Source organism: Callorhinchus milii, unplaced genomic scaffold (assembly GCF_018977255.1).
Source record: "Callorhinchus milii isolate IMCB2004 unplaced genomic scaffold, IMCB_Cmil_1.0 Scaffold2, whole genome shotgun sequence".
NCBI lineage: Eukaryota > Metazoa > Chordata > Chondrichthyes > Chimaeriformes > Callorhinchidae > Callorhinchus > Callorhinchus milii.
Genome location: NW_024704743.1, coordinates 75,665,864 through 75,692,685, shown reverse-complemented (window position 1 = coordinate 75,692,685; position 26,822 = coordinate 75,665,864). Strand labels below are relative to the sequence as shown.

The 26,822-nt window shown below is 41.1% G+C and overlaps 1 protein-coding gene across 1 annotated transcript in view; it reads left to right on the top strand.

The window, feature by feature from the left end:
* pde1ca (phosphodiesterase 1C, calmodulin-dependent a) overlaps positions 1 to 26,553 on the top strand; it is a 174,521-nt gene extending 147,968 nt beyond the window's left edge. Inside the window, exons 13-17 of the mRNA XM_042332134.1 lie at positions 2,336 to 2,456; positions 6,832 to 7,007; positions 8,443 to 8,727; positions 14,386 to 14,454; positions 26,295 to 26,553. Of these exons, the coding sequence (XP_042188068.1) occupies positions 2,336 to 2,456; positions 6,832 to 7,007; positions 8,443 to 8,727; positions 14,386 to 14,454; positions 26,295 to 26,326 (683 nt within the window). The 3' untranslated portion in view covers positions 26,327 to 26,553. The remainder of the gene's footprint in view (positions 1 to 2,335; positions 2,457 to 6,831; positions 7,008 to 8,442; positions 8,728 to 14,385; positions 14,455 to 26,294) is intronic.
* Positions 26,554 to 26,822: the final 269 nt, after the last annotated feature.

The window sequence follows — 26,822 nt, the reverse complement described above, 5'->3', positions numbered from 1 at the left end:
CCTCCTGACGTGAAAGGCGCTTTATAAATGGAATCTTGTTGTTGTTGTTGTTGTTGTTGTATGTAATATTGAACCAGATCTTGGTGTATTGGAGGTAATTGGAGATCTGACTCTAAATAAGATTTTGCCAGCTCCAGGTCTGATATTTGATATTCAATGGCATTGACACATTTTTGATAGCAAAGAGCAAAAGTGGGTCACTGAGTGTAAGTTTGCCCCAGGACCCACTGTTATTGTCCAATAACAATATTTGCTGAGCTACTTCTTGTGACCACGTAGCTTGTGGAATAGAGTTTGTTATTTGCTACATGCCATCTATCAATACAGGGGATAATCAACCCCAGCAGACTTAATGAAGTAAGTCCCAGACCAAGTTGAGATACTGACCTGCGTCATATGTCACAACACAGTGATGCCCGCTGTGCAGCCAGAGAACTGACTCAAATAGTTTAAAGTCACTGAGTACATTAACTCTGACACAGCACATGCGGCATCTCTCAGCATACTGGCACTAGTGGCAGCAGGCAAAACAGCCTTTGAGTCTTTTATTTATCGCTTGGCAAAAGAGATTTTACTGTCTCAAAGTTGCACTATAGAATTAATAGGTATGCCCTAATGCTCGGGGAGAGTGTGGTTCCAGTAATACAAACAGTTGGTACTTTATTGTTCAAACAGAGACAGGAAGAGTAAAGAAAAAAACACGCTTTAAAATAATCATTTCAGGATTTATCAGTCAGGGCTGCGTTCATTACTTTGTTTGTGTCAGGGATTAGTGGAGAGAATGCACTGGGCTGGCACAAACTGAATGGTTCCTGTGGAGCCTGTTCCCCCTTTGTTAACACTGGCATCACTGAGATCACACTGTTTAGATGGTAGTGGAGACACAGCAATTCCATTTCGTCAACAATGCAATCTGGTGCTGGAGCTTTATGTGGTGGATCATCTCAAAGAGCTTTATATAAACTTTCATTTATATAATACCCTTTGCTCAGTATAGTGTCTGAAAGCACTGAAAGTTGCGGAGTTGGATGCTGAGTAAAGAAGAAGGTACAGTAATAGTGTAGTAACGGTGTATTTTGTGAGTGAAGGCAACAGCCAGCTTACCCCCAACAATGTCCCAAAAAGCAATGAACTGAATGACCAATTTTATTTGCGGGATTGTTGGCCAGGACATTAGGAGAAACTTCCTCTTCTTTTTGAATCATATTAGTAATAGTATTAACAGTCACATGGACAGACAGACGGGACCTCGGTTTAAATGTCTAATTAGAAAGAATTAGTCCAGACCTTGAGCTCAGTATCACAATGTTGCCCAGTGGTGATGCTTGACAAGTAAAGACTGCTTCAATGGTGTGACCTCCACCATGACTCTGAGAATTAAGCCTGAAGCTGCTTGTGGCAGCCTTTGCATTGTCAGCTGGAGTAGTGGTTGGCAAGTTACCAGTTTAGCTGTTGTTTTGGTGAGTCACTCTGGTTTCCTTTGAACCTGCTCTCCTATTGCTGTCAGCTCTGCAGGTTGACAGTGAAATGCACAAATGCAATAAGTTCCCAACTACACATGTCAATGATGTGATAGTTATCATCGGTGATAATTCATTCTCAAACTGGTTCTCTGCAGTTGTTCAAAAAGAACTGACTAGTTTCCAGATTTAAGACTGAAGTTGAGGATTTTTCACAATTTTGCTGATCTTAAATATTAAGGCAACATGATCTAAACAAGCTTAGACTAGTTGACATTTCTGGCCTCAGAAAATAGTTAGTTAATGATTGCAGCGAGAGACAGGCGACAGATGGTGAAATTCTGTTCCTGGGAAGTTTAAAAGAAACAAAAGTGTGGGTGATAAAGTAAGATGGTGTGAAATTCCACTGCAACTCATTAGATACAAGGAAGAGGGGGAGGGGGGAGATGATACTTTTTTTCTCTAGATCAAGATAATAACATGGGTTAAAGCTAAAGAGGAACAGAGATCCTTTCATGATTCACTTTGAGCATTCTTTGAAAGATTAGTTTAATGTGTTCTTATAGCAGGGGGGAAACTGTTTACTCAACTTAATCTACTGAAAGGAAATGTCTGGAATGGCATATATTAACCTTCTCATGATCCAGCCTCTTCTGCCATTCAATTAGCTGGGAATAGTTAGCACGAAACATTTGTAACCTTGGAGATGAGTCTGTTGCATTAGGACTTTAGCAGCTTGTGAATATATTATGTTCTGCTCTCGATTCAGCGGTTGAATTTAAAATGGGAGCAGTATGACTTCTCACACAGCAAAAGCAGTAATCGCTTTGGGTAAGGCACGAATGCTGAAAGAACAGTTGTCGTATGTCTTTCAGGTTTTATTGATTTCATTGTGGAACCGACGTTTTCTGTGCTGACTGATATGTCGGAGAAGATTGTAACTCCTCTTATAGATGAAGCCTCCCGCTCCGGTGGCACTGGATTCCGACGTTCCAGGTTAGTCACACTTTGGTAAAACTGCATATGGTAGTACTTAGGTCAGGCCATGCTGCACCAAAAGTACTGCATACAATTCTGGTTGCCATGACATAAGGCCTTAGAATTATTGCAGAGCAGAGCAATGATGATGATCCCCAGTATGAGCAACTATTAAATAAGCTAAGAAACGTCAGTTTTGAGAGAAGGTATCTCAAAGGGACCTCATAAAGGTGTATAACATTTTAAACCAGTTTGCTGTAAAGCAAACCCAAAACAGTACTTTAGGATGAACCAAGCCAGTAGAATAGGAAAGGTTGCAATGGGAAATTTCAGGACAGATACCAGGAGNTTTTTTCTTTACCCAGAGGATATCACTGCCTGGAACAGGTTGCCAGGGAGGGTGGGTGAGGCCAAGATATTGGGCTCATTTAAGAAACAGCTTGATGGGATGGGAGGACAGTAGACTGGGTATTTTGGAGGAATGAGATCAGATAGGCCAAAGGACCTTCTTGGGCATTGTGATGTACAAAGGACCTCCTTGGGCATTGTGATGTACAAAACTATTAGAAACTTCCATTTGCCTTTACCATAGAAATTTACACACAAAAGTAGACCAGTCAACATATTGTGCCTGGTTCTCTCAAAGAGCAAGCCATTTAGTCCCATTCTCCTGCTTTTTTCCCACAACCTGAAAGCAACAACAAGAACAAGATTACATTTGTATAGCGCCTTTCAACGTCCCAAGGCGCTGGACAGAGTACAGCATTTCAGAAGGCGCAACCCATTACTGAAACAAAGGCAGCATTGGATGCCAGATTAATTTGAATATCAAGTGGCTTTGGGTTCAACTAAACGTCGCACAGAGAAATCAGTCTAGCTTTCTCTCTGAGCTGACTGCGGAGGCGAGCTGGCCCCTGGGGGGAAACACGTGGTATAGAACCACTGTTTGTCAAGTATGTTTCATCAGAGCTGTGTGTGTTTATCCAGCTCACCAGAGATGGGCTCGTTCATTAGAAGCCATGCCAGGTAGAACAGTTAAACATAATGTTTCTCTCAGCAAGAGAGCAATCTGATGGCGGAGGTGCAGTGACAGATTATGCAGTGTAGGGAATTAAGAGAAGGAAAAAACTGAATAAAAATAAGATTATGAAAATGTGTTGACGCAACAACGAAGGATAATGAGCTGTAAATTCAGTTCAACACTGATAAAAAAAATCTAAATCTTTCAATGCAATTATGTTCCTTTTATTCTCTGGCTTCTGGATGCAACTTGCAGGTTGCTGGGATTGAGAACTGAACAAGCAACCTCCTCCCTCGGGCTCTGGTTACACTGCTCTATAACCTGCCTCCAGGAGGTGCAAGAGAAGGATGCAAGTTCACTCATCCTCTTGTGTCTCTTCACATCAATGGCAGGGGAATACATCCGCTCAGCACCTACCACTTAGAATCCCACATCACCCTGTACAATACACACAGTACATCACACAATACCCTGTACAATAGGGATCATTGCTCTTTCTGATCTATATTAATGATCTGGACCTGGATAAAGGGAGCACAATTTCCAAATTTGCAGACAATACTAAGCTAGGAAAAGTAGGTGAGGAGGATAGCACCAGACTCCAAGAGGACTTAGACAGATTGGTAAAATGAGCAAAAACGTGGCAGATGAGATTTAATGTGGAGAAATGTGAAGTGTTGCATTTTGGTAGGAAGAATGAGGCGAGGCAATATAAGCTAGATGGTGCAATCTTAGAGGGGGCAAATGAACAGAGACCTGGGGGTCCACATAAGCAAATTTCTGAAGGTGGCAGGACAGGTAAATAACGCTGTGAAAAAAGCATACGGGATACTAGCTTTTATAAATAGGTGCATAGAATTCAAAAGTCAGGAGGTTATGTTGAATATTTATAAAACGCTGGTTAGGCCTCAGTTGGAGTACTGCTTTCAGTTCTGGGCACCTCACTTTAGGAAAGATGTTAGGGCATTGGAGAGAGTGTAAAGGAGGTTTACCAGGATGGTACCAGGAATGAAAGACCTTAGTTATGAGGAGAGGTTAGCGAAACTAGGATTATTCTCCCTAGAGCAGAGAAGATTAAGAGGGGATTTAATAGAGGTTTTCAACATCATGAGAAGATTTGATAGGTTGAACTAGTAAAAACTGTTTCCACTGGCATGTGGGTCAGTAACCCAAGGACACCGATTTAAGATAGTTGTCAAAAGAAACAGAGGAGAAGTTAGGAAAAAAAAATTCACCCAGCAAGTTGTTCGGATCTGGAATGCATTACCTGAAAGCGTATTGGAAGCTGATTCAATAACAACTTTTAAGAGAGAAATAGATGGGTATTTGGGGAGGACAAGATTCCAGGGCTACGGAGAGAAAGCGGGCCAGTGGGATTAAGATGGATTGCTCTTTTCTGAGCCGGTGCAAACATTTTGGGCCAAATGGCCTCTTTCTGTGCTGTATGATTCTATGATTCTATGAATACACAGTCCATCACACAATACTCTGTTCAATACACAGTCCGCCACACAATACTCTGTACAATACACAATCCATCCTGACCATTTGCAAAGTCCAGGCAGTGAGGTGCATTTTTTGAAAACGAGGGAAAGTTTACAGTGAGGGAGGGCTCTGGCCTATGCTGAGCATCCTGGAGACCATGTTGGTTTCACAGCGTGTATAATAATAATAATAATAATCCTTGCATTTGATGTAGCGCTTTTCACGTCGGGAGGACGTCCCAAAGCACTTCACAGAACACACTGTAAAGTGAATTGACTGTATATTTGTGGGCGAATGCAGCAGCCAATTGCGCACAGCAGTGACCCACAAACAGTCGTGGATTGAAAATGACCAATTTTATTATTGTTTTTGGTTTTAGAGGGATTATTATTAGGCATGTGGAGTAAGGAAACTTGCCCAAGGTTTCACCCTGTCTGGAATTGAACTCAGGTCTCTCACTTGCAAAGTGAGTGCTCTAACCACTGAGCTACAAGACTCAACTTGAGTATTACACTTGAGTATCCCAAGTATTACTAAAGTAAATTATGTCTATTTACTGAAGCTCCTTACATGAGGACCTGGATGAAGCAGTAGGTGCTGAGTTAGCCTGGTACACAGCATTGGACTTGGACCTCTAGAATATCAAGGTGGCTAGCACATCACAAGCTATTCTGTAAAGGTCCTCCCATGATACTGAAGACAGATGCCCGCCAGGTAGCTGTTGAGGAAACTCTGAGGCTCCTGATGAAAGCTGCTGGAAGGCATTACCTGTAGGCCAAGTTTGTAGAAACAGGTTTGTACATTCACAGGGAAGGTAAGCAGGGTCTCCATGTAGCTGAACTGGCTCCAATGTGGCATATTTGGCAATGGAATGTCGGAATTGAGCCAGCCCTCCGTGGCGGTCTCAGTTGTCCAGTTCTTGAGCCAGGCGGGTTCACAGTATTCCAGGGCCTGCTGATGGCTCATGAGCAGGACTTAGAAAGGCAGACCAGTCTCTGGTGGCAGGGACTCTTCCCACTCAGCTCTCAGAGCCCTACCATGTAGGGTGATCCTAGCTGGACAGGTAACAGGAAAGCTTGCCAGGTTGTGTCCTCAATGGCAACCAATGCGATTTTAGTTGGTCAGACTCCAGCAGTACCCCAATGCACATTCTGTGGTCCCCAAACCTTGGCTCTTGCCAACCTGTGCCTAATACTTTCCAGAATTTGATAAGTAGGATGTGACCCTGTAGGGAGAGGGTGTGCATTCCAGACTGACTAAAAAATTGCAGTATGTTACTCAGTATCCTGCACACTGAATAATACAATGCCCACCAGAAACTACATCACACTATACCCTGCACAATGTATTGCATACATATGCATTAGGTTTTCTGGAAGAATGATTGAAGCCAGGACACTGGACTTATTTAAGAAATAGCTTGATGCTATAATACAAACATGATAGGATCGTTATTCCAGAAAAATAGGAACAATGAGCCAAAGGGAATGCAGTACCCAGCACAATCCCACAGCATAATCCAATAGTGCTGTCTTGCATAGTTACACTTCAATCCTGGGGTCACACTAATCCCTGCAATATAACTGGGGCATACATCTCGAAAAAATGTAACCAGTGCTCCTTCTTGCATTACAGTTCTCCGTTAACCACTTCAATGTTATGAGGACATATCAAACCAGGTCCATTCATAAGAAACCTTTTCCACTGTCAGAAACGATGAAGCTACAGGCAGACTTTACTGTTCTTTGTGGACTCTGCCCTTTCTTTCGGGTGTTTTCTCCAGTTTGTCCTCACAAGCACAGGTCAGCATTGAATATACTATTTGAGGTCATTGGATCAATGGTCCTTCTAACCCACCACACTTCTTCATGTTGCATTTGTGTCTAGTCTGAACAACATTGCCACCACCGAAGTCAAACGGTCCAGTGTGAAGAGCACAGGGTCGGAAGGAAGTGCCTCAATGAATTGCTCCCTGCTCACTGTGGATGTGAAGAACTTTAAAAGTAGCTGGAACGAACTGTTACAACAAAATCGCGAGAGATGGAAGGCTCAACATACCAAAGGTCAGCTGGGGAGGGGATGCTACACAAACCGTGTTTTGCTTTGAACTCTTACAGTGTAGAGATGTCTTAAAGCGCATGACAGGGATTTGCTGGAAAGTGTAGTGACTGTAATTGTAGGCAAACATGGTAACCAATTTGCACATAACAATTTCCTGTAAATGACAAAATTTATCCAGAGGATCTTTAATGTCCATTTAAATAAACAGTTGGGAACTCAGTTTAACATCTATTTCATCAGTGCAGTCTGGGCAATGAGGGGAGTGACTTCAGAGCAGTTGTACTTCCCTGAGGGGAAATGCCTGGCCTCTTGTTAGCCACCCGAGGAGATGCTTGAGATCAGACAACCACTGGGGTGAGAATCTCAGGATTAAACACGAACACTAGATGACTCAGCACTTACATTAGTGCTTCACTGCCAGTTTGATAAGATCTTAACTCTCCTAGAAGTATTAGAGTTATTAGATACTTAAGGTGAAGACTGGTTTCACTACTGAGCAGAGGCTGTAAGTCTGATTCCAGGCTTTAGGAGCACTATTGTGTTGGAGCTGCAGTCTTTTAGATGAAGCACTAAAATTGAGGTCTCGCCTCCATGTCTTTGTGAGAAATAAAGATCCCTCTGTAGGATTATGGTGCAGTAGCAAATAAGAGATGTAGAAACAGCTACCAAACCCTAAAAGTTGGTATTACAACAACAAGCATTTATATAGCACCTTTTGTATAAGATAATGTCTTGGAGCACTTTACAAAGGTGGGGTCAGACCCTGAGTGGGGGAATAGGGGGGGTGGGGGTGGAGATGACTAGGTAGGGTCAAAAAGGCAGGTTTAAAGGTGGGATTTAATCAGATAGCAGAAGGGTCGGGGGGCGTGGGCAGTGAGAGATTGCAACCACTTTTTAGTGCGTTGTACCTGCCCATCAAAAAAAATCACTGTGTGATCACTGTGGATCTAGTTTTGAAAGAATTCCTCCTGCGCAGAAAAGTCAACCAAATAGAAAACCTTGAATTCTGAGACCATTGGACAACTTAGCCTTGTGTTGACTGAACACAGCTTCCAAATTTTATTTGTTGCTACCACTTAAAGTGATGGGTTGGACATGAACAGCCGTATTGTGACTTTTTCCCCTATCAAGCAGAAACCTGCTGGTCCTGAACAAGTGTCTCACTTCCTAGAGTCCGCATTGTGACCAAGCTAACGTGGGATAACTCATCCATGGCACACCGCTGGTTAATACCTGTTATTCTAAATCTTCTGCTGATGTAAACGTAATATTGTTCATTGTTGTAATATTAGGATTTGTTTCAATAGAACGGTGCTTGTGACAAATCCTTTAAGAAACTGCAAGCCTTGGGAGATTGGAGTTTCCCTGGATGTGCTGTCTGTCCAGAGCTTCCATCCATGTTCTGCAGATATTTGAATCATTTGTTTCACTAATTAGATACAGAAGAAAAGGTCAGAAGAGAAGCTATAGAAAATATCAAGCAAGCGTCTAAGGAAATCGTGGGGAATGACGAAACAGCAGAGCAGGAGGACAAAGGACAAGCGACTGAACAGGGAAATGACAAAGAGGAAAAACACTCAAAAGACAATGATAGTAATAACAAGCAAACCCATAATACCACCAATGACTGTGAGTCCAAGGAGCAAGAAAGCCAGTCTGAAAGAGAGAAAGATTCTGATCACAGTAGTACAACAGAGGAGGCATCACAGCTTGTACAGAATGGTGAGTCAAAGCCTCTTTCAAGTATTTAAATACCTACTAAATATCTGTGTCAGTTCTGTTGCCACACTTTTTGTATCACTTGTCTGAATAGTCCTGTTAAGATCACAGAGTTTGGTCTACTTCCCATTGCTATGGTAATGGTAACTCCCATTACATTTCTTAGTATTCCTGAAATATAAAAGAGTTAGACAAGGTGTTTTGGACTCCGCCCTTGCTACTGCAACAGAGTAACTTATTCTTAGTGAAAGATGTTTTGGAAATGCAGTGCTGATATTTATTTCTTCCCTTCTCTCCCTGCGTAAAAGTGCCTGGGCTCTGGTCAGTGTTGTCTCAGCATTGTCAGCTGAGATCAGAAACTCACCTATGTTGGTGAATTCATGATCTTTCACTGCATGTGTCAATGCTCCAGCTCTCCAGCATGTCAGGGCTCCACTGTAGTTTGATTTGCAAGTTGTGTAAACCATGTGTACAGAACGAATTGCTGATGCCTTTAAATAGGTAATTAACCACTAACAAAAAGGATTCCAGATCTTAGTCCCAATTCTCTATGTTTGGGAAATTTACTGCAGTGTATATAGATATATTATAGTATTATATTTATTGTTTGCATTTATATTTATAATTGGGTTTTATTTTGCTTTACAACATTAGAGTTGTTACAAGAGTGGAATAACAAATTTGCCACATTAAATAAACTGGGCAGAAAATCCCAGATACCATCATCCATTGATGTTCATCAAAACGAAAAGGTTTTTCACTGGATTGGGGTCAGTGAATCCCATTGTGTACCGTGGCCCTTGCAAACCAATTGAAGGGTCACCTTTTTCATGAAACAGTTTGGAACATAGGAACAGGAGCAGGCCATTCAGCCTCTCCAGCCTGTTTAGCCAGTCTAAAAGATCATGGCTGATCTGTACCTCAACTCGAATTACCAGCCCTTGTCCCATATCCCTCGATACCCTTACCTAACAGAAATCTATCCACCTGCCTTTTGTTTGGCTCAAACGACTTTTGTTTCTTCACAATATATCATGCCGAAGCACAACATTGATTCACTTGCATGTCATGTCACTATGATAGAAATGAATCACCTCTTTTTTTTCCTTCTGGATAGATAGCTTGCCAACAGTGTGCACAACAGCAAGCTGAAGTGTTTTAGCTGGTTAAGCTCCAACAACAATGATTTGGATATAAATAGCACCTCACACAGGGAGGCATCTCAGAGGGCTTCAATACCCCCAAAGTGCACACTTTGCAGTGCTCAAGCCTTGACTGTAACTGTGCCTAGCACTCTCTGGGATTATGTGAGTAGGGTACATTCCTCTGGGAAGAGAGTGCACACTCTAGTCCAGACAAATGGAAATTCCCATGCTTACATGGAACTCTGCCAAGTTTGGATACTGTTAAACATGGCGGTGAGTTTTTGCACATGGCTGACCAAAAAAAAGAGAAATGTTTACTCTTTCTTAAACAGAGAAGAAGGTTCACCAAAGATTTTCATCCTTGGTAATGGACTTTTAATATCTATAAATCCTTTTTTCTAGTGATTTAAACATTAGAAAGAATTCCATTCCTCTCATTGTCCTGGTGCCATCACATTTTATCTTTTATATGCATTTGTATCTGTTTATTTGCTATTTTGAATATAAGGTTTCTCCTGGTGTCCGGGTCAACAATCCCCTAATAAAATTGGCCATTCACTTCATGATTGTTTATAGGACATTCCTGTGCTCTAATTCACCAATATACACATCACTACACTTTATAGTACATGGTTCCTCTTCCTGATCAAGATCCAGTGACCCATATGGAAAAGTACAATTGGTGACATTGGATGAGAACAGGGTGAGGTTTGATTGACATGCCTCACGTCGGGAGGATGTCCCAAGGCGCTGGACAGTTGGGTTGGGACCCAAGCAGGGGGGAAATGGTCAGGGTGAGGGGAGGGAAGGGAGGGAGGGAGCGAGGAGGGGGTAGAGAGTCGAGAGGGGAGGTGAAGGCACGGTTGAAGAGAAAGGTCTTGAGACCGGCCTTGAAGGAGGAAAGGGAGGAAGCAAGGTGAAGGCACTGGGGATAAAGAGATAAAGTGTGAGCCTGGAGAGGACGTTAGCGGGATTTGGCAAATGGCACAGTCACAGAGGCTTTTAGGCAGAAATTCAAAATAGAAAGGGATTCAGAAAAAGTGCTGCCACATTCACCTACAACTACAATCACTATAATTTGAAAGAAATTCCTGTGCACTTTGTGACATTTCAATAACATGATAAGGTGCTATATAATCCTTGCATTTGATATAGTCCCTGTCACTTTGTTGATACTTCTCAAAGAACTTCACAGAACATACTCTAAAGTGAATTGACTATATATTTTCTTGGCAAATCTCGGCATCCAATTGTGCACAGCAAATGCTATTTGAAATTATGCATTAGTATTATTATTAATAATAATGCTAATTGCCATATCGGTTCATGGTAACAACAACAGCAACTTGAATTTATATAGCGCCCTTCACTTGGGGTAGCGTCCTGGAGCATTTGACAGTGGTGGAATCTGACAACAAGCCAGAGTAAGAGGGAGGGGGGAGGTGACCGTAAGCACGATCAAAAAGGAAGGTCTTTGAAGGTGGTGAGGGGTAAGGAGGAGGGATTGAGGGAGAGAATTCCAGAGTTTCGGGGCGTAGTTGCCAAAGGCATGGCCACCGATGGTGGGACAGAGGTGGTCGGAGCCAAACAAGTGGAGGCAACGGATGGTGGAGTAAGCAGATCAGAAAGGTACAGAGATGCAAAAGCATGAAGGACACAATGGTAATCAATGATTGAGTTACAGTGGGTCAAGCTTTATTTTGATCAATTCCTTTCTTTGCGTTTTTATAGCAAAGCAAGATATCATCCAGATAAATATGACTAACTCTCATATTTTCAAACTGTCAGACCAGACCTTTCTTCTCTTTTGAGTTAAGGTAGAAACTCTGGTCTTTTTCAGATGGTTCTTTGGGTCACTACTTTATACCACATTTGACAATATCATTTCTGGGAAATAAATGTTTGATATTTTCTAATCACATAAAGCAGTTTATTAGAGTTTAAGTTTTCATGGTTGTCAAATTTCATAAAAGCAACTTTTGAAACTGAGTGCCTTCATTATTGGTTTAGTCATTTTGAAACCGGTGATTTATAATTCTTACCAAAATCTTGCTTCTGGGTTTATTATCATCTCATCCTCCTTTATTGGAAAATAAATGGCATTTTATATTCCACCACAAAGCATCATCTGTGTTGAAAAAGCAAATCGACTTCTTTACTTACTTTGAAGATGCAGAATTTTGCTCTGTGACTCACGAACCCTTGTTCTGTAATTATTGCTTTTATTCACCGATGTGTGGACTAACCATTTCATAATAATAATCTTTGCATTTCATATTGCTTATTTGATGTTGGGAGGACATTTCAAAGCACTTCCCAGGATTGAGAACGTAAGAATTGCTAGATGAAAAAAGACCAAGGTCAATCCAGTTTGCCTTCCACATCTTGGTAGTCACAGTCACTTGTCGTATCCCAAACTATATACTATAGACCACGATACTGTTTCCTAAAATAAATCTATCTCATTTGCTTTTGAAAGAATCAACAATTTAATTTGCTTTTGAAGGAAAGAAATTCTGATCAGTTTTGCAGAATCATATAATGTTGTTTTGCACCTGCCTGTAAACACACAAGTACTCAGAGAGACACAGATCAGCTGATCACATTGCCTGTAAGAACAACACAACTGTCAGTTCAGACTTTACCAGCAATGAAGAGCTAATCCAGATCTTCATTGAAAACGTGTAACCTTTGTACACTAGAGCTTCCACTTAAGCAGCGTTCATATCCCCAAAGCAAATGTTATTGCACAATGTAGCTGAGTCTCCATGCTGACATATTGAGTTCCAAAATGTGATTTAAATTTAGAAATAATGCAATGATTAGGAATGCACCTGAAAGTATGGGGTGAGACCATCACCCCTTTCCCCCACCGTTCTCAATGCCAAGGTACATAAAATCATGTTACACCTTCAGATTTCAGCTAATAGATCATGGCTGACCAGCAATTGAATGCGTGACTTGGCTTCACAAACCTCTGGTGCATCCACATTCTAATGAATGTATTCAACAACAACTTGTACTTATATAGCGTACTCCACCCTGGGTAGTGTCTCCGAGCGCCTAACAGTGGCAGAGCCTGACTCCGAGCCAGGGGCAGGGGGGAGATGGCCAAAAGCACGGTCGAAGAGGAAAGTTTTCAGGCGGGACCTAAAAGAGGGAGAGGGGGGGCAAGGCAGAGGGATTGAGGGAGAGCGTTCCAGAGTTTTGGGGCGTAGTGCCTGAAAGTGCAACCTCCAATGGTGGGGCGGAGGGTGTGAGGGACGAGCAGGAGACCTGTGCCAGTCGAGGAGAGGCGGTGGATTGGGGAGTGAGGAGATCGGAGAGTTAGAGAGGTGCCAGGGAGTGTGTGGGTTTGAACATGAGTGTGAGGATCTTGAAGTCGATCCGTTCGGTAATGGGGAGCCAGTGAAGCCCGGCCAGAACTGGTGAGATGTGGGTACAGTGTGTGGTCCGGGTCAGGATGCGGGCAGCAGAGTTTTGAATGAGCTGGATCTTTTGAATGGTGAAGCTGGGGAGACCAGCAAGGTCCTTGTTTATAATTCGCAGTAACATAGTACTGTGTGGCCGCATTATCACACGCATCTTGATAGAGCTGATTCACAGTTGGAATGTAGACTACATTCAGTGTGTGTACACAGTGCTTTCTGGCAGGCTGTCACCCTAAAGTGGCGGACTTCCTGGTCATTTGGTCGGAGCCAACAGCATTTCCTGTGCAATAGCAGCACACAGGAAGTGATGTCAGCAGAGACTTGATGACCCGGAAATCAGATATTTTAGCTATTTGCATGCTAAAAATGGCCACCAGGTCACTGCTGACATCAGTGATGTTACTGATGCCCTGATGACCCTGGTATTGGACTTATTTTAGCGCTAGAAATGCCCAGCACACATGCACAGTGAAAAGTGCTATTGTGATCTTACCTTAGCATTTTTCGTGGAGTCCTGTAGCTCAGTGGTTAGAGCACTCGCTTTGCAAGCGAGAGACCTGAGTTCAATTCCAGACAGAGGGCGAAACCTTGGGCAAGTTTCCTTACTCCACACAGAGCCTAATAATAATCCCTCCAAAACCAAAAACAATAATAAATTGGTCATTTTCAATCTACAACTGTTTGTGGGACATTGCTGTGCGCAATTGGCTGCCGCGTTCGCCCACAAATATACAGTCAATTCACTTTACAGTGTGTTCTGTGAAGCGCTTTGGGATGTCCTCCCGACGTGAAAAGCGCTATATCAAATGCAAGGATTATTATTATTATTATTATTTTAGGCATCTTAGCATTTTCTGCATATAAGAACTCTGTTTGGTTTGGATACTCTTAAGCATGGTGATGGGTTTCTGTAAGTGTCAGACACCCGGCTGTCCCCCCCAAAAAGTTGTTTTTAACTACTGTTTATAATCGTTGAATGCTCTTTCATTTTTAATACCATTTACAACTGTTTCTGCACTACTAAAAAATTCAAAACATCAATTTTCATTGCATTTTGCTGAATATTTATTGATGTTTAATTCCAGGAGAGGTGAACAATGGATCTGAGCAAAATGAGAACTCCAGTGAAGGATGTGACCAGGCAAAATCAGAAGGTAAGTGTGCTATTTGTATCATTATTCTGCAGATGCATACTATAATTTCCCATTGTCATCTATGACTGTATAAACATATAAAAGCACTCTAAATATCAATGTGCTGAATCTTCATTGGAAACCACTTAAATTAACATTTGGAGGGTGAGCAGGTGGGTGAAAAGGGATAACGAAATGTGTGTTTCATCTCCAAATACAGAGTAGAGACGCGGCATTAATAAGATTTGTTTGAAATACCTGGGACTGTAGTTTATTTTAATGATATTTGTGGCTGGGTTATCTATTGTCACAGCAGAGATGATGCACAATGCATAACTTGTTCAAATGATTCCCCTTTATCTCTTTGAACTCTGAATCGCAAGGCGGAATTTCAATGGGTTCTGAATGTCACTGTGCCTTGTTCAAATTATCGGCACTGGACTGCAATGCCACTGAGTGTTCCCTGCCGCCACCGTCCTTTTTATTGTTGAATAGATAGTTGGCTTTAGAATAAAATTGGAGTAGCTATGTTTTGCTGTTTCTCGTAAATTGTGAATCATTAAAAGGTAATGTTTGAATTGAATGTCGAAGAATTATTCTTTTTGCCATTTTTGAACACTTTTGCAACATAAATGATAAAACACTCCCACAATTATGTGCCATTAAATTAAATTGTAATGTACTTAGCTATAATTACACATGACTGACGATGCATGATGATTGAATACAGATTGCTGAAATTATTGAATCCTTTTGGACTATGTTTAGGAAGCTAATGTCTCAAACAGATGTTGAAATTGAGTATTGGGCCCCATGAGTATGGGGCTATTTTGTTGAGTTTGTGCAATTGACTACATTGAACTGATATTGGATAAAGAATTTGTCATAAATCATTGTACCCTTTAGGTTCCTGTTTTTGCCTGATATGAGTTCATTTTTATGAATACTAAAAGTTAAGTAACTGCTCTTCTCAAGATGCACATTGTGGAGTCCTGTAGCTCAATGGGTAGAGCACTCGCTTTGCAAGCGAGAGACCTGAGTTCAATTCCAGGCAGGGCGAAACCTTGGGCAAGTTTCCTTACTCCACACGCCTAATAATAATCCCTCCAAAAAATCCCAAAACAATAATAAATTGGTCATTTTCAATCCACGACTGTTTGTAGGACATTGCTGTGCGCAATTGGCTGCCGCGTTCGCCCACAAATATACAGTCAATTCACTTTACAGTGTGTTCTGTGAAGCGCTTTGGGACGTCCTCCCTACGTGAAAAGCGCTATATCAAATGTGAGGATTATTATTATTATTATTATTATCAGGGTGTTTGCATTATATTGTGATATATCCTTGTTTTCACTTGAAAGTACCTTATAGTAATTATTAGCAATGTTTGCAGTTGGATCACAGGTCTATAATCATTCTGTGGTGCGCGGATAATTGGCCAAAATTGATACAATTTACCAATTCTTTAATTCATCAATACTGAGCCTCGGGACTTCCTCTCGATGTGAAAGGCACTATAAAATGTAATTTTGTATTTGCATTGTATTTCAACAAGAAGGAAGTGGAAGTCTAAAGGAATGCTGTTTAGAGATGAGCACTACACTGATTAATGCCCTCTATGCTGCAATGTTCTCCTAGCAGTAACTAGAAAAGAGTGATCACTGCAGACAAACAAACTTAGAAGATAGCAACAACTGGCATTCATATTGAGCGTTTCATGTAGACTGAACATCTCAATGCACTTAACAAGTATAACTCGGAGCATTGAACAGGGAGGGAAAAAAAAGAGAATAAAGGATATTGACCAAAAACACAGCTGAGAGAGTTTTGAAGGCAGCGGCAAGAAAGTGAGGTGAAGCAATTTGGGACAATACGTTCTCATGTCTGATCCAGGTTTGTGCTGAGTTAGTTGATCTTAGATCCCTTCAAATCCTTTTAACGTGTCATCCCCTCTCTACCTATTGCACCTCCTCCAAGTCAATTCTACTGCCTGTACATTCTGCTCTCTGATTCTGGTCTGCCACTTGTTTTTCCCTCCTACTATTGACGGCCCAGTTTTATCCATTATGCTCTTGACTCTTCCAAAATCGCTTCACCTCACTTAGGCAGAGAGCCCAAGGACAACAAAATTGACTTTAATAGGAACATAGGAAAACAGGAATGGGAAGAGACCATTAAGCCCATCGAGCCTTTTCCCACAATTTCTTGCATCTGGCAGATTTTCAAATCCAATGCTCTGCCCTTTCAGCCTAAAACAACTTTAATACCTCTATTATCCAAGTATCTGTCTCTTTTAAACATCCCAATTCATTACAATCACCATAGCTTTCTGGGTCAGAACATAATACATCTTCACAACCCTCTTTGTAAGAAGCACTTTTAACATGACTGCTTTGTATATTGGTTACTATGGATTTAATAAATCTATGAGAAGTTTGACTGCATGTAGTACGTAAATAATTTCAAACATATCAAGTGATCTACAGTACTGTAAATATTTTTTTCCTTATTCGATGTGCCTTCCTATTAATACACGCAGGGCTGCTTCACCAGAATAAGACTATCACTCCTCTTCATGTAATGCTATGTACAAGATCATTGGTCTAGATCATGAAGTCCCTTCGGTCCACTTGATCCCATCCTTCAGTATATCCACCTTATCATCCTCCTATTACAGAATTGATGTTTGTAAATGATTCCTGGGTCTTGACCTCAACCACCCTTCATGATAACCTGTTCCAGTCGTTAATTACACTCTGGGTAACAAAATACTTGCTGGTGTCTGTCCTGAAATTACCCTTTGCATCTCTAAATGTAAGTCCTATTATTCTACTGCCTTCGTGCATCCAAAACAATGTTTTCAATCCCATTTAAAATTATGTACATCTATGAAAGGTCCCCATGTGACATCTCCTTTTAAGACCGAAGAGCAGTAGCTTGTCTAATCGGTGCTTATAGTTCATTCCTCTAACGTAGATCATTCTGTTTTTTGTCCTCTGCACTGCCTCTAGGGCTTGGGCTGCCCCTTATGTCAAGCCGACCAGAACTGTATGCTGTACTCTAGGTATGGTCTGTGTCAATTGATTTGGCAATACAGCTCAGCGTCCTGTTTGCCTTGTTTCATTCCCTGTTTATGTGTGGTTTGGTTCTAGTGCAGTTGGAAACAAGGAGAGTCTATCATGCAATGTCTGATGTCTGCAGTGACATTTCTCGTGAGGTTTGTAATATAAGCTGCATGTTAAAAAAAATTCACAAGAAAGCAAACACCACATGATGTACCCCAATTTGAGTATTAATCAGACTGTTCTGTGATGAGGTTTAGTATTGTTATTACTGTGACCTTTCTTGGATTTTTTTTTTTAATTCATTCATTGTGACCAGATGTAATCTCCTTGAAGTATTTTGTATGTGGTCGATACCACATAAATTAAACAATAGCTGGAGGAGTGTTTATAAAAGACATGACAAATTCCCAGCCAGTAGATATTTGGGTAGAATTTGTCTATCAAGAGATATATTCCATTCTGTGTTATTTCACAATTATAGATTTCTTCCATTGTGTAGCATATGGTAGAACATGTGTAACCCACAGCCTGTATAATGTTGTTCAATTCATATAGGAACATACAAAAACAGGAACAGGAGGAGGCCTTTCAGCCCATCGAGCATGTATCACCAGTTAGAGTTTGGTTTAGATCTTAGAGTTTAGATCTTTTGATCCCTATACCCTGCCTTTTCACCACATGCCTTAAAACCTCTACCACCCTAGTATCTGCCATTCTTTTTTTTAACATCCCTATTGATTCTATCTCTACAGCTTTCTGGAGTATAAATATGGGCATTGTGCAGTGCAACTTCTCTTAACTTTTACAGAAACTGTGTGAAGTACTTTGAGAAGTTCTGGACATTATGGGCACTATATCAAATACAAGTCTTATTATTTTTTGAATTATTAATATTAATAAATGCTTAAATGGACTCCAGATTCTCCAGCTATAGGACACATTGATCCTAAAATGCATACAGTCAAAACTTTTGTTTTAAAGAATGTAGATTGGCCAAAGTCTGTATTTTAAGTTGTTATGCATCCAAGCTCAGGAGAATATGAGCAATGATCAACTCTTGTCAATCAAATAGATAAGAAGCCAGAGGTTGAGGTGCTCCCTGGCACAAGAGACATTACTGATTGTCAGTAATACTTCAGGCTTGAGGGGCAAGTGCATCTTATTTTCCGTTGATCGGTATATTTCCTGACCTTGCGCAAGAGCTTATCATGTGAAATCCATCATAAACTCACAGTTGATAAATTCACCAATCAGATCTGCTCCCCCCACCAGTCCTGTTATATTTACAGCCATTCACGGAATGTTAGTTAACCTCTTGAACTCCAGTAGTGCATTTCCATATAATAAGATACAATTCATTTGTAATGATTTAAAGTTTAATATTCTTGTTCTTAAAGCTTCTTATTCTGTGGCTATAGATCAGAGATGAGTGCAGCAGTGGTGAGATTGGTTTATTCTTTGCAGAGAAGATGAATTTCTATTTGTGATGAATTTCTATCTATGCATAGAAAACAATTTTGTAGGATTGTGTGAGGTCACTGTGAGTTCTATAAGAACATAAACCAAAAACACCCACATTGAAGGGCTTCGAGCTGAACGGTTGTCAATTGTTCAAGTTTCATTTTATTCACATTTTCTGCGCAACTGTACAATGATTAGAACAATACAATATCTTCTCTTGGATTATTTCCCTATTTCCTGTGGTGTTGACAGCATCACTCTTCATGGATGCATTCTACACCTCACAGACGCAATGCAGAAGCTTGGGGTGCTGTTCAACCCTCAACTGTCCTTCATACCCCACATCTGTACCATGACTCTCTTTGTTTTTTCCCACCTTCGCAACATTGCCTGGTTTCACCACAGTATCTCACCACAGGCCACCAAGACCCTCATCCACGTGTTCATCACATCCAGGTTCGACTAGGATGTGATGAACACATGGACGACGGTCTTGGCTCAACAATCAAGCTCCCTGCTTGTCGGCCTTCCCAACTCCTCCCTCCACAGGCTGCAGATTATCCAGAATTCTGCAGCCCGTGTCCTCTCCCGCACCGGGTTCCGCGACCCCATCACCTAGGCCTCTGTTTACCTAGCAGTAAGCAGGAACCTGGTTGTTAGTCGATAGGCAGATCACTTTTCCGGGGGTAATAATTTCTTATATTAAAAAAATTGCTTATTCAATCCACGAGTGTTTGTGGAACACTGCTTTGTGCAATTGGCTGCCGCGTTCGCCCACAAATATACAGTCAATTCACTTTACAGTGTGTTCTGTGAAGCACTTTGGGATGTCCTCCCAACGTGAAAAGCGCTATATCAAATGCAAGGATTATTATTATTATAATCTCCCCCATCCTTGCCCGACTCCACTGGTTCCCCATCACTCAGAGGATACAGTCCAAGATCCTGGTCCACATCTTCAAAGCCCTCCATGACCTTGCTCCTCCTTACCTCTGTGACCTCCTAACCGCTGTTCCCTCTAAGCTATGCGTGTGCTCGGGCGCGTAGCAGTCTGTTGTGTGCCACGCACTTAACCATTCCGGCCGCGCAAGTAGTAAACAATTACTCTCCTCTTTCCAACATCCTTCAAATAAAGGACTGAGTTTGAAGAATTAACAAACTCTAAAAATACAAGGAGGAACACGGATTGGCCTGGCTTGGTAGATGTATATTAGAAAGTGGCTCAGGTAGGCAGGTTACCAATTGTGTTATGTCCAAGTGTACAAAGCAAAGTCAGCTAATACTTTAAGACAAAAATCTGATCTTGTGAGAAAGGCATTTTCGTTTATATAGACTGTCAGCCTGGCAATAACATACTGTGTCACGTTAATTAAATTATGTAGTTTCTGTAGCTACATAGATATGCAATGTCAAAAAGCTTACAGTGCATTCACTTCAATAACTATAAAATTCCATCGAACGTTAGCTGAAAATAAAGCTTTACTGCAGAGACGTACCCCTGTCCAGTGAAGCAGTTTTTTTATTACATTACCCATGCATTGTTTCATTTAGTCACTGTAAATTGGGTCCCTTTTATCAGTTTGTTCATTTAGTCTGTGTTTTGCCATAACTGTGGCTTCAGTGGTAGGCAAACAATATTGACACAGATTACCAAATTGGTGTAAAGATTACATCAGATACATGTAATAAAATGGATTTTATCCCTGATTCTCCACTCATGTCCACTGTCCTCTAAGCTGCGTGCAGGTGGCAGTGTTTACTTCTGAAATTTCTATAACCAGTTTTGTTTAATTAAAAATCCTTGTCAGCTCACTTTGTTACAATTATCCATTATTTTGTACATTTATTCTGTTTGTTATATACCCTGAATAATGTTTTCTAAAACGATGTTCTATTCAAAGTTTTGATTTTTTTTTATGGTGGCACACACAGCCTTTGTATCGGTGCATAAACCCAAATTCATTCCGAGCATGCCCGAAAAAAAATTAGAGGGAACATAGCTCCTTAATCCTACCAACCTGACCGCTGCCTCCGCTCAGCGGGCTCTGACCTGCTTCACATCCGGCATTTGACTGGTAGGCCTTCAGTCCCTCTGCCCTCACCCTTTGGAACTCCATTTGCCTCGGCCCCTTCCTTGCCTCCTTCAAGACTCGTCTCAAGACCCTCCTCTTCAACTGTGCCTTCGGTCACCCTCCTTGCCCCCACCCTTCCTGATCCCAAACACCAACTGAGGTGCGGATCTCTGACTTTCCAGCGCCTTGGAATGTCCTCCTGATGTTATAGGTACTATACAAATGTAATTTGTTTGTTTTGTTTGCATGTATTCCCAAGATCAGTGTTCTACTGATTTGCACAAAACTATCAAAATAGTTGATAGCAATATTTCAGAAGTTTCTTCGTATGTTCTCTGAAGTATCTATGATTTCGCAAAGATCATAAGATCAGTTTTGTTGAAGAAGGCCCTTAGGCCTATTCCTCATCCTTCCAGAACACCCACCCTACTTACCATTTTTGCATCATAGCAACCATGCAGTTCCCTGGACTCATTTAAAACCACAACCACACTTCTTGGTAATTTGTTCCTGTTTGGTGATGGGTTTCTTCAATCTGCCTTTCATAGAATCTACCCTACACATGTACTCTAATACCTGATATCAGTCCTGGCTCAGATAAGTACATTCCATTCTGTAGTTACCCAAACTAATATTTGAGTAGCTTCACTACTGAACTAAAACAATCTTTGCATTTGTGTTTGTTATTGTTAGTGTTCCTAGGATTGTTTCAGGAACATAGGAATTAGGAACATAGGAATTAGGAGCAGGAGTAGGCCATTTGGTCCCTCGAGCCTGCCCCACCATTCAATAAGATCATGGCTGATTTTCTAACCTAACTCCATCCGCCCGCCTTATCCCCATATCCCTTAATCCCTCTATCCTTTAGAAATCTATCAATCTCAGTCTTGAATATGTTCAAGGATTGAGCATCTACAGCCTTCTGAGGTAGAGAATTCCATAAATTCACTAACCTCTGAATGAAGAAGTGTTTCCTCAACTCTGTTCGAAAGGGATGTCCCTTAATCTTAAGACTGTGACCCCTAGCTCTAGATTCTCCAACCAGGGGAAACAGTCTCACACTGTCTCGCACTGTCTGCAACCATAAGAATCTTCTTTGTTTCCATAAAATCACCCCTAATTCTTCTATATTCTAGAGAATATAGGCCTAGTTTACCCAACCTCTCCTCATAGGTCAATCCACTCATCCCAGGAACTAACCGAGTGAATCTTCGCTGCACCCCCTCTAAGGCGAGTATGTCCTTTCTTAAATAAGGAGACCAAAACTGCACACAATACTCTAGGTGCAGTCTCACCAAGGCCCTATACAGTTGCAGCAAGACTTCCCTACTCTTGTATTTTAACCCTTTTGCAATAAACGCCAACATGCCATTAGTTGCTTGCTGTACCTGCATATAACCTTTTGTGACTGGTGTACAAGGACACCCAAATCCCTCTGAACACTAACACTCTCTAGTCTCTTCCCTTCTAGAAAATAATTTGCTTTTCTGTTTTTACTACATGAACTGAAAGTTTTCAGTGCATGAGCTGAAAATATTCAGAACCACAGAAAGGCCAAGCTTCCATGGAAGCTGTTGACATTTTAATGGTTAATCACAAGATCACAAGGTTAGTTTGGATGAAGAAGGAGCTTCAGCCCATCTGATCCCAGTCATACAGAATGATAAGAAATTTACAGTTCAGCTCCTTTCACATTAGGAGGATGTCCTAAGGCGCTTAACAGTATCGGCTTGGCACCGAAACTGGGGGTGTGAGCTGAGTGGCTGGTGAGGGGAAATGATGACCAAATGGCCCATCAACGAGGTAGGTCTTGAGACATTCTTTTAAACATGGCCTACGATCCTCCTGTCCACGCCTCAACTGTTGTCAATCCCTCCAGAATATCTCATCTACTGTCCTCCCAAGCTGCTTTTTAAATGGGTCCACTGTCCTGGCCTTAACTACCACTCCTGACAACGTATTTGAATCGTTCATAGCCCTCAGGGTAAAGAAAATATGACTAGGATATAGCTAATTGTGTGCAGCAGCATCCCACAAACAATCATGGATTGAGAGTTCCCTCAGCAATCGCTCATGATGCAAAGCCGCTATGTAAATGCAAATACAATTATATATATGTAGTATAATTATATTGTAATATATTACTATTTATGTTAAAGGATATATAGTTATATATTTGTGTAATTATGTAAACAGGATATACTTTACAGTATATCTTGTGGTTCACTTTGAGACATCTCATTGGTGTTGTAAGGTTCTAAATCAAATGCAAGGATTATTATTATATTATTATTTTACACACTAAATTTGGAATTTCAAGGCTTATGTAATGGATCCACCTGCTTCATAAAGGACTTGGCTGCCCTCTGGTGGAAGTATCACTATCATACCACAACTAGAGTATTACTGTACTTGCAAATGTTTTACTTTTAATCTAGTGAGAATCTCCAATGCAAGAATGACAGATTTAAAAAGTTCACATTTATGCAAAGAAAGCTTGTATCATTTTTTTTACAGGAACTGTCAGCTCCCTGAACAGAAGCTTAAAGAGAAATCATCTCCATTAAAAACTACTGACATTAATACAATGACCCTTGATTTTGGAGTCCAGTAGCTCAGTGGTTAGAGCACTCGCTTTGCAAGCGAGAGACCTGAGTTCAATTCCAGGCGGGGCAAAACCTTGGGCAAGTTTCCTTACTCCACACAGCCTAATAATAATCCCTCCAAAACCAAAATCAATAATAAATTGGTCATTTTCAATCTACGACTGTTTGTGGGACACTGCTGTGCGCAATTGGCTGCCGCGTTCGCCCACAAATATATAGTCAATTCACTTTACAGTGTGTTCTGTGAAGCGCTTTGGGATGTCCTCCCGACGTGAAAAGCGCTATATCAAATGCAAGGATTATTATTATTATTATTTAAATGTTGTATATTTCTATGGAGAAAGATGAATAGATTTATATTGTTTTGCTGTCTTCTAGTCATCACATTTGCCGACCAGTAGAGAATAGGATAAAGATATGCTTTCTTCCCAGGCACTTGGTCAATTTACCAGTGATTGAGAATTACCCCACAGTAACCTAACTGGAGCTCTTTGATGGAGTTTGGTCTGTGAGGCTAATATTTAAGATCCAAGATTTTTTTGGAAGGTCTTTCAAAACAGAATCATCCAGAAGTAGTACAGACAATGGGGTCAGTTTAATGATTCATTTCATATTTATTCTCATTGGATGTGCCACAGATAGACTCCCTCAGATGCTGTTCTCAACAGTGATGTTCGTGACGCTGTGATTTTGGATCATGGCATTTGACTTGCGGTTAACTGGATACTAGCTACCATGAGCTTTTTCTTTACTAAAAGGCTGATATCCTGCAAACTAGCATTAACTGCCTTGAGCCAGACATCCAGTTCCACAAGGCTGGCTTCATACATATCACCATCAGTAAGTCCACAACATTTACATCTGTGAATTACTTGTACTGGAATTGCTAGAATCAGCGTCCTGGCAAAAGCATTGTGTCAAGGTGGCCACAATTACTTCAAGATTGTAACCGAGGAACGATATTTCTGCTGCATTTTTAACATTGATTCAGTGCAAGCTTTGTGTTTAATTCATCCAAATAGTACTGTGTAAATAGGGGATTACTGTTCTCCTCCCCTGTATCGATCTCGTAGTTCAGTTTTGTTTTAGACAGTTCACCACCTTTGTCCATGTCCTTCTGAAGCTACTTGCAGACTTCTGCTCCCTCGCTCCCTATTTTTCTGTATGCAAATGTTGTTATTGTGCCCTCTATACCTGAGTTCAGGTCATTTATATATTGAGAACAGCGATGGTCTTAACACTGACCCTTGAAAGCCTCCATTATTTACATTGTTCCATTCTGAGAAACATTCATTTATCCTTGATGTCTTTTCTGTCCTTTAACCAACTTTCTGTTAACACTCTACACTACCTATTATATGTGCCTTAAGTTGTTAACTAGTCTATTTGTGGTATTTTATCAACTGCCTTTGAAAATTTGTATTCACTGCTACTGCATTCCCTTTATCAATGCAATCAATCAAAAAAATTGGTTCGGAAGACTTGCCTTTTACAATTCCATATTGACTGTCATTAATTAACCCATCCTCTTGAAAGTCAGTGTTAATTTTATCCTATGTTACGGTTTCTAAAAGTTTACCCACTCCAGATTTTCAGATGACCTGTGCATCTTTTCTGAAACAATGCTGTGACTTTGGCAACCCTTCAGTTCTCTAGCACTTTCTAATTTTCATATCTGAACATCTTTGAAATATTGTGGTCAGAGACTCTGCTATTTACTCTTTCCCTCAGCATTCTGATTTGCGTGCTAACCGACCTAGAGACATTTCCAACCAACATCTTTTTCAGTAATCTGTTCTGTTCTATAGTTAACTCTGCTGTTGCAATTGTTACTAATAGCAGAATTCACTGTGCTAATTTCAATCACATCAGAGAACACTGGTGAGATCCTCATCCTCACCTACAAGGCTATTCACGGCCTCGCTCCTCCTACCTCTCCGACCTACTATCCCCCTACCTACCTGCCCGTACACTCCGTTCCTCTGGCTCCGGTCTGCTCCACATCCCCCGCCCCAACCGCCCTACCATCGGTGGCCGGGCCTTCAGCCTCTCAGCCCCGAGGCTCTGGAACTCTATCCCCCAGTGCCTTTGCCTCGCTTCCTCCCTTTCAGTCTCAAGACTTTTCTCTTTGACCATGCCTTCAGCTCCCCTCTCGACTCTCTACCCCCTCCTCGCTCCCTCCCTTCCCTCCCCTCACCCTGACCATTTCCCCCCTGCTCGGGTCCTGACCCAACTGTCCAGCGCCTTGAGACGTCCTCCCGACGTAAAAGGCGCTCTATGAATGGAATCTTGTTGTTGTATATATATATATGAAATTCTATTTAATATAGTGCCTTATTCCATCATCAAAACATCTGGTTAGAAAACAACATTAAAAATATTCTGGAGGCCACAGCCCTGTCTAAAGGAACACTATTGTTATAATCTTAGCTTCTTCATCAAAAAACTTATTTTCATTGCTGTATCAACTCGCGTGGTGAATTCATTCAGGACTTAAGATGGATTGGATAGAACCCATTTCAATCAGTGCTGCTTCTGCCATGTGTACAGATCCTAAGCTGCTGAGAAATATAGTGATAAATTTTGTTCTCTTTCAGCTCCCCCACACATGGCCTTGAATAAAACTCTGATGAACATTTTGTTTCTTTTTTTTGCAGGGCCAGAAGAAGAACAGAGTCCTGGCAACTAATCCCATCGCCCTAGCCGAGCTTCTTCATTCCCCCCCCACCCCCCGCCCCAAGGATCAGCCCACAGGGAGAGACTTGAACAGTGTTTCAAGCATTCTCCACTTGCAGCCATTTGTCCAGTTTACAAAGGACTAAAAAACTCTAGGCACTGAGGGGGGATAAAATTCCACCGTGGTCCAGACGTACTCCATTATCTCAGCATTTTGGAGAATCCAAAATTTACCAGATTTTATAATTAAGCTGTTTTTCTGTAAGTTTCTTTTTAAGTTTCACGCACATATCAAATGCAAGGATTATATTATTGTTATTATTATTAAGAACGACGAAAACAGCTTCAAAGATAATACTGAATTCAGTAGTTTGTCAAATTCTGGGTTCTGTAAAATGCTACACAAATGGAGTAAAAAAGTGGAATTTCTTCCTATGAATCTGTATTGTTTTTGTTGGTCTTCTGATTGTTATTCAAAAAAACTTTTTTTTGTACAGGTTGAGAAGCTG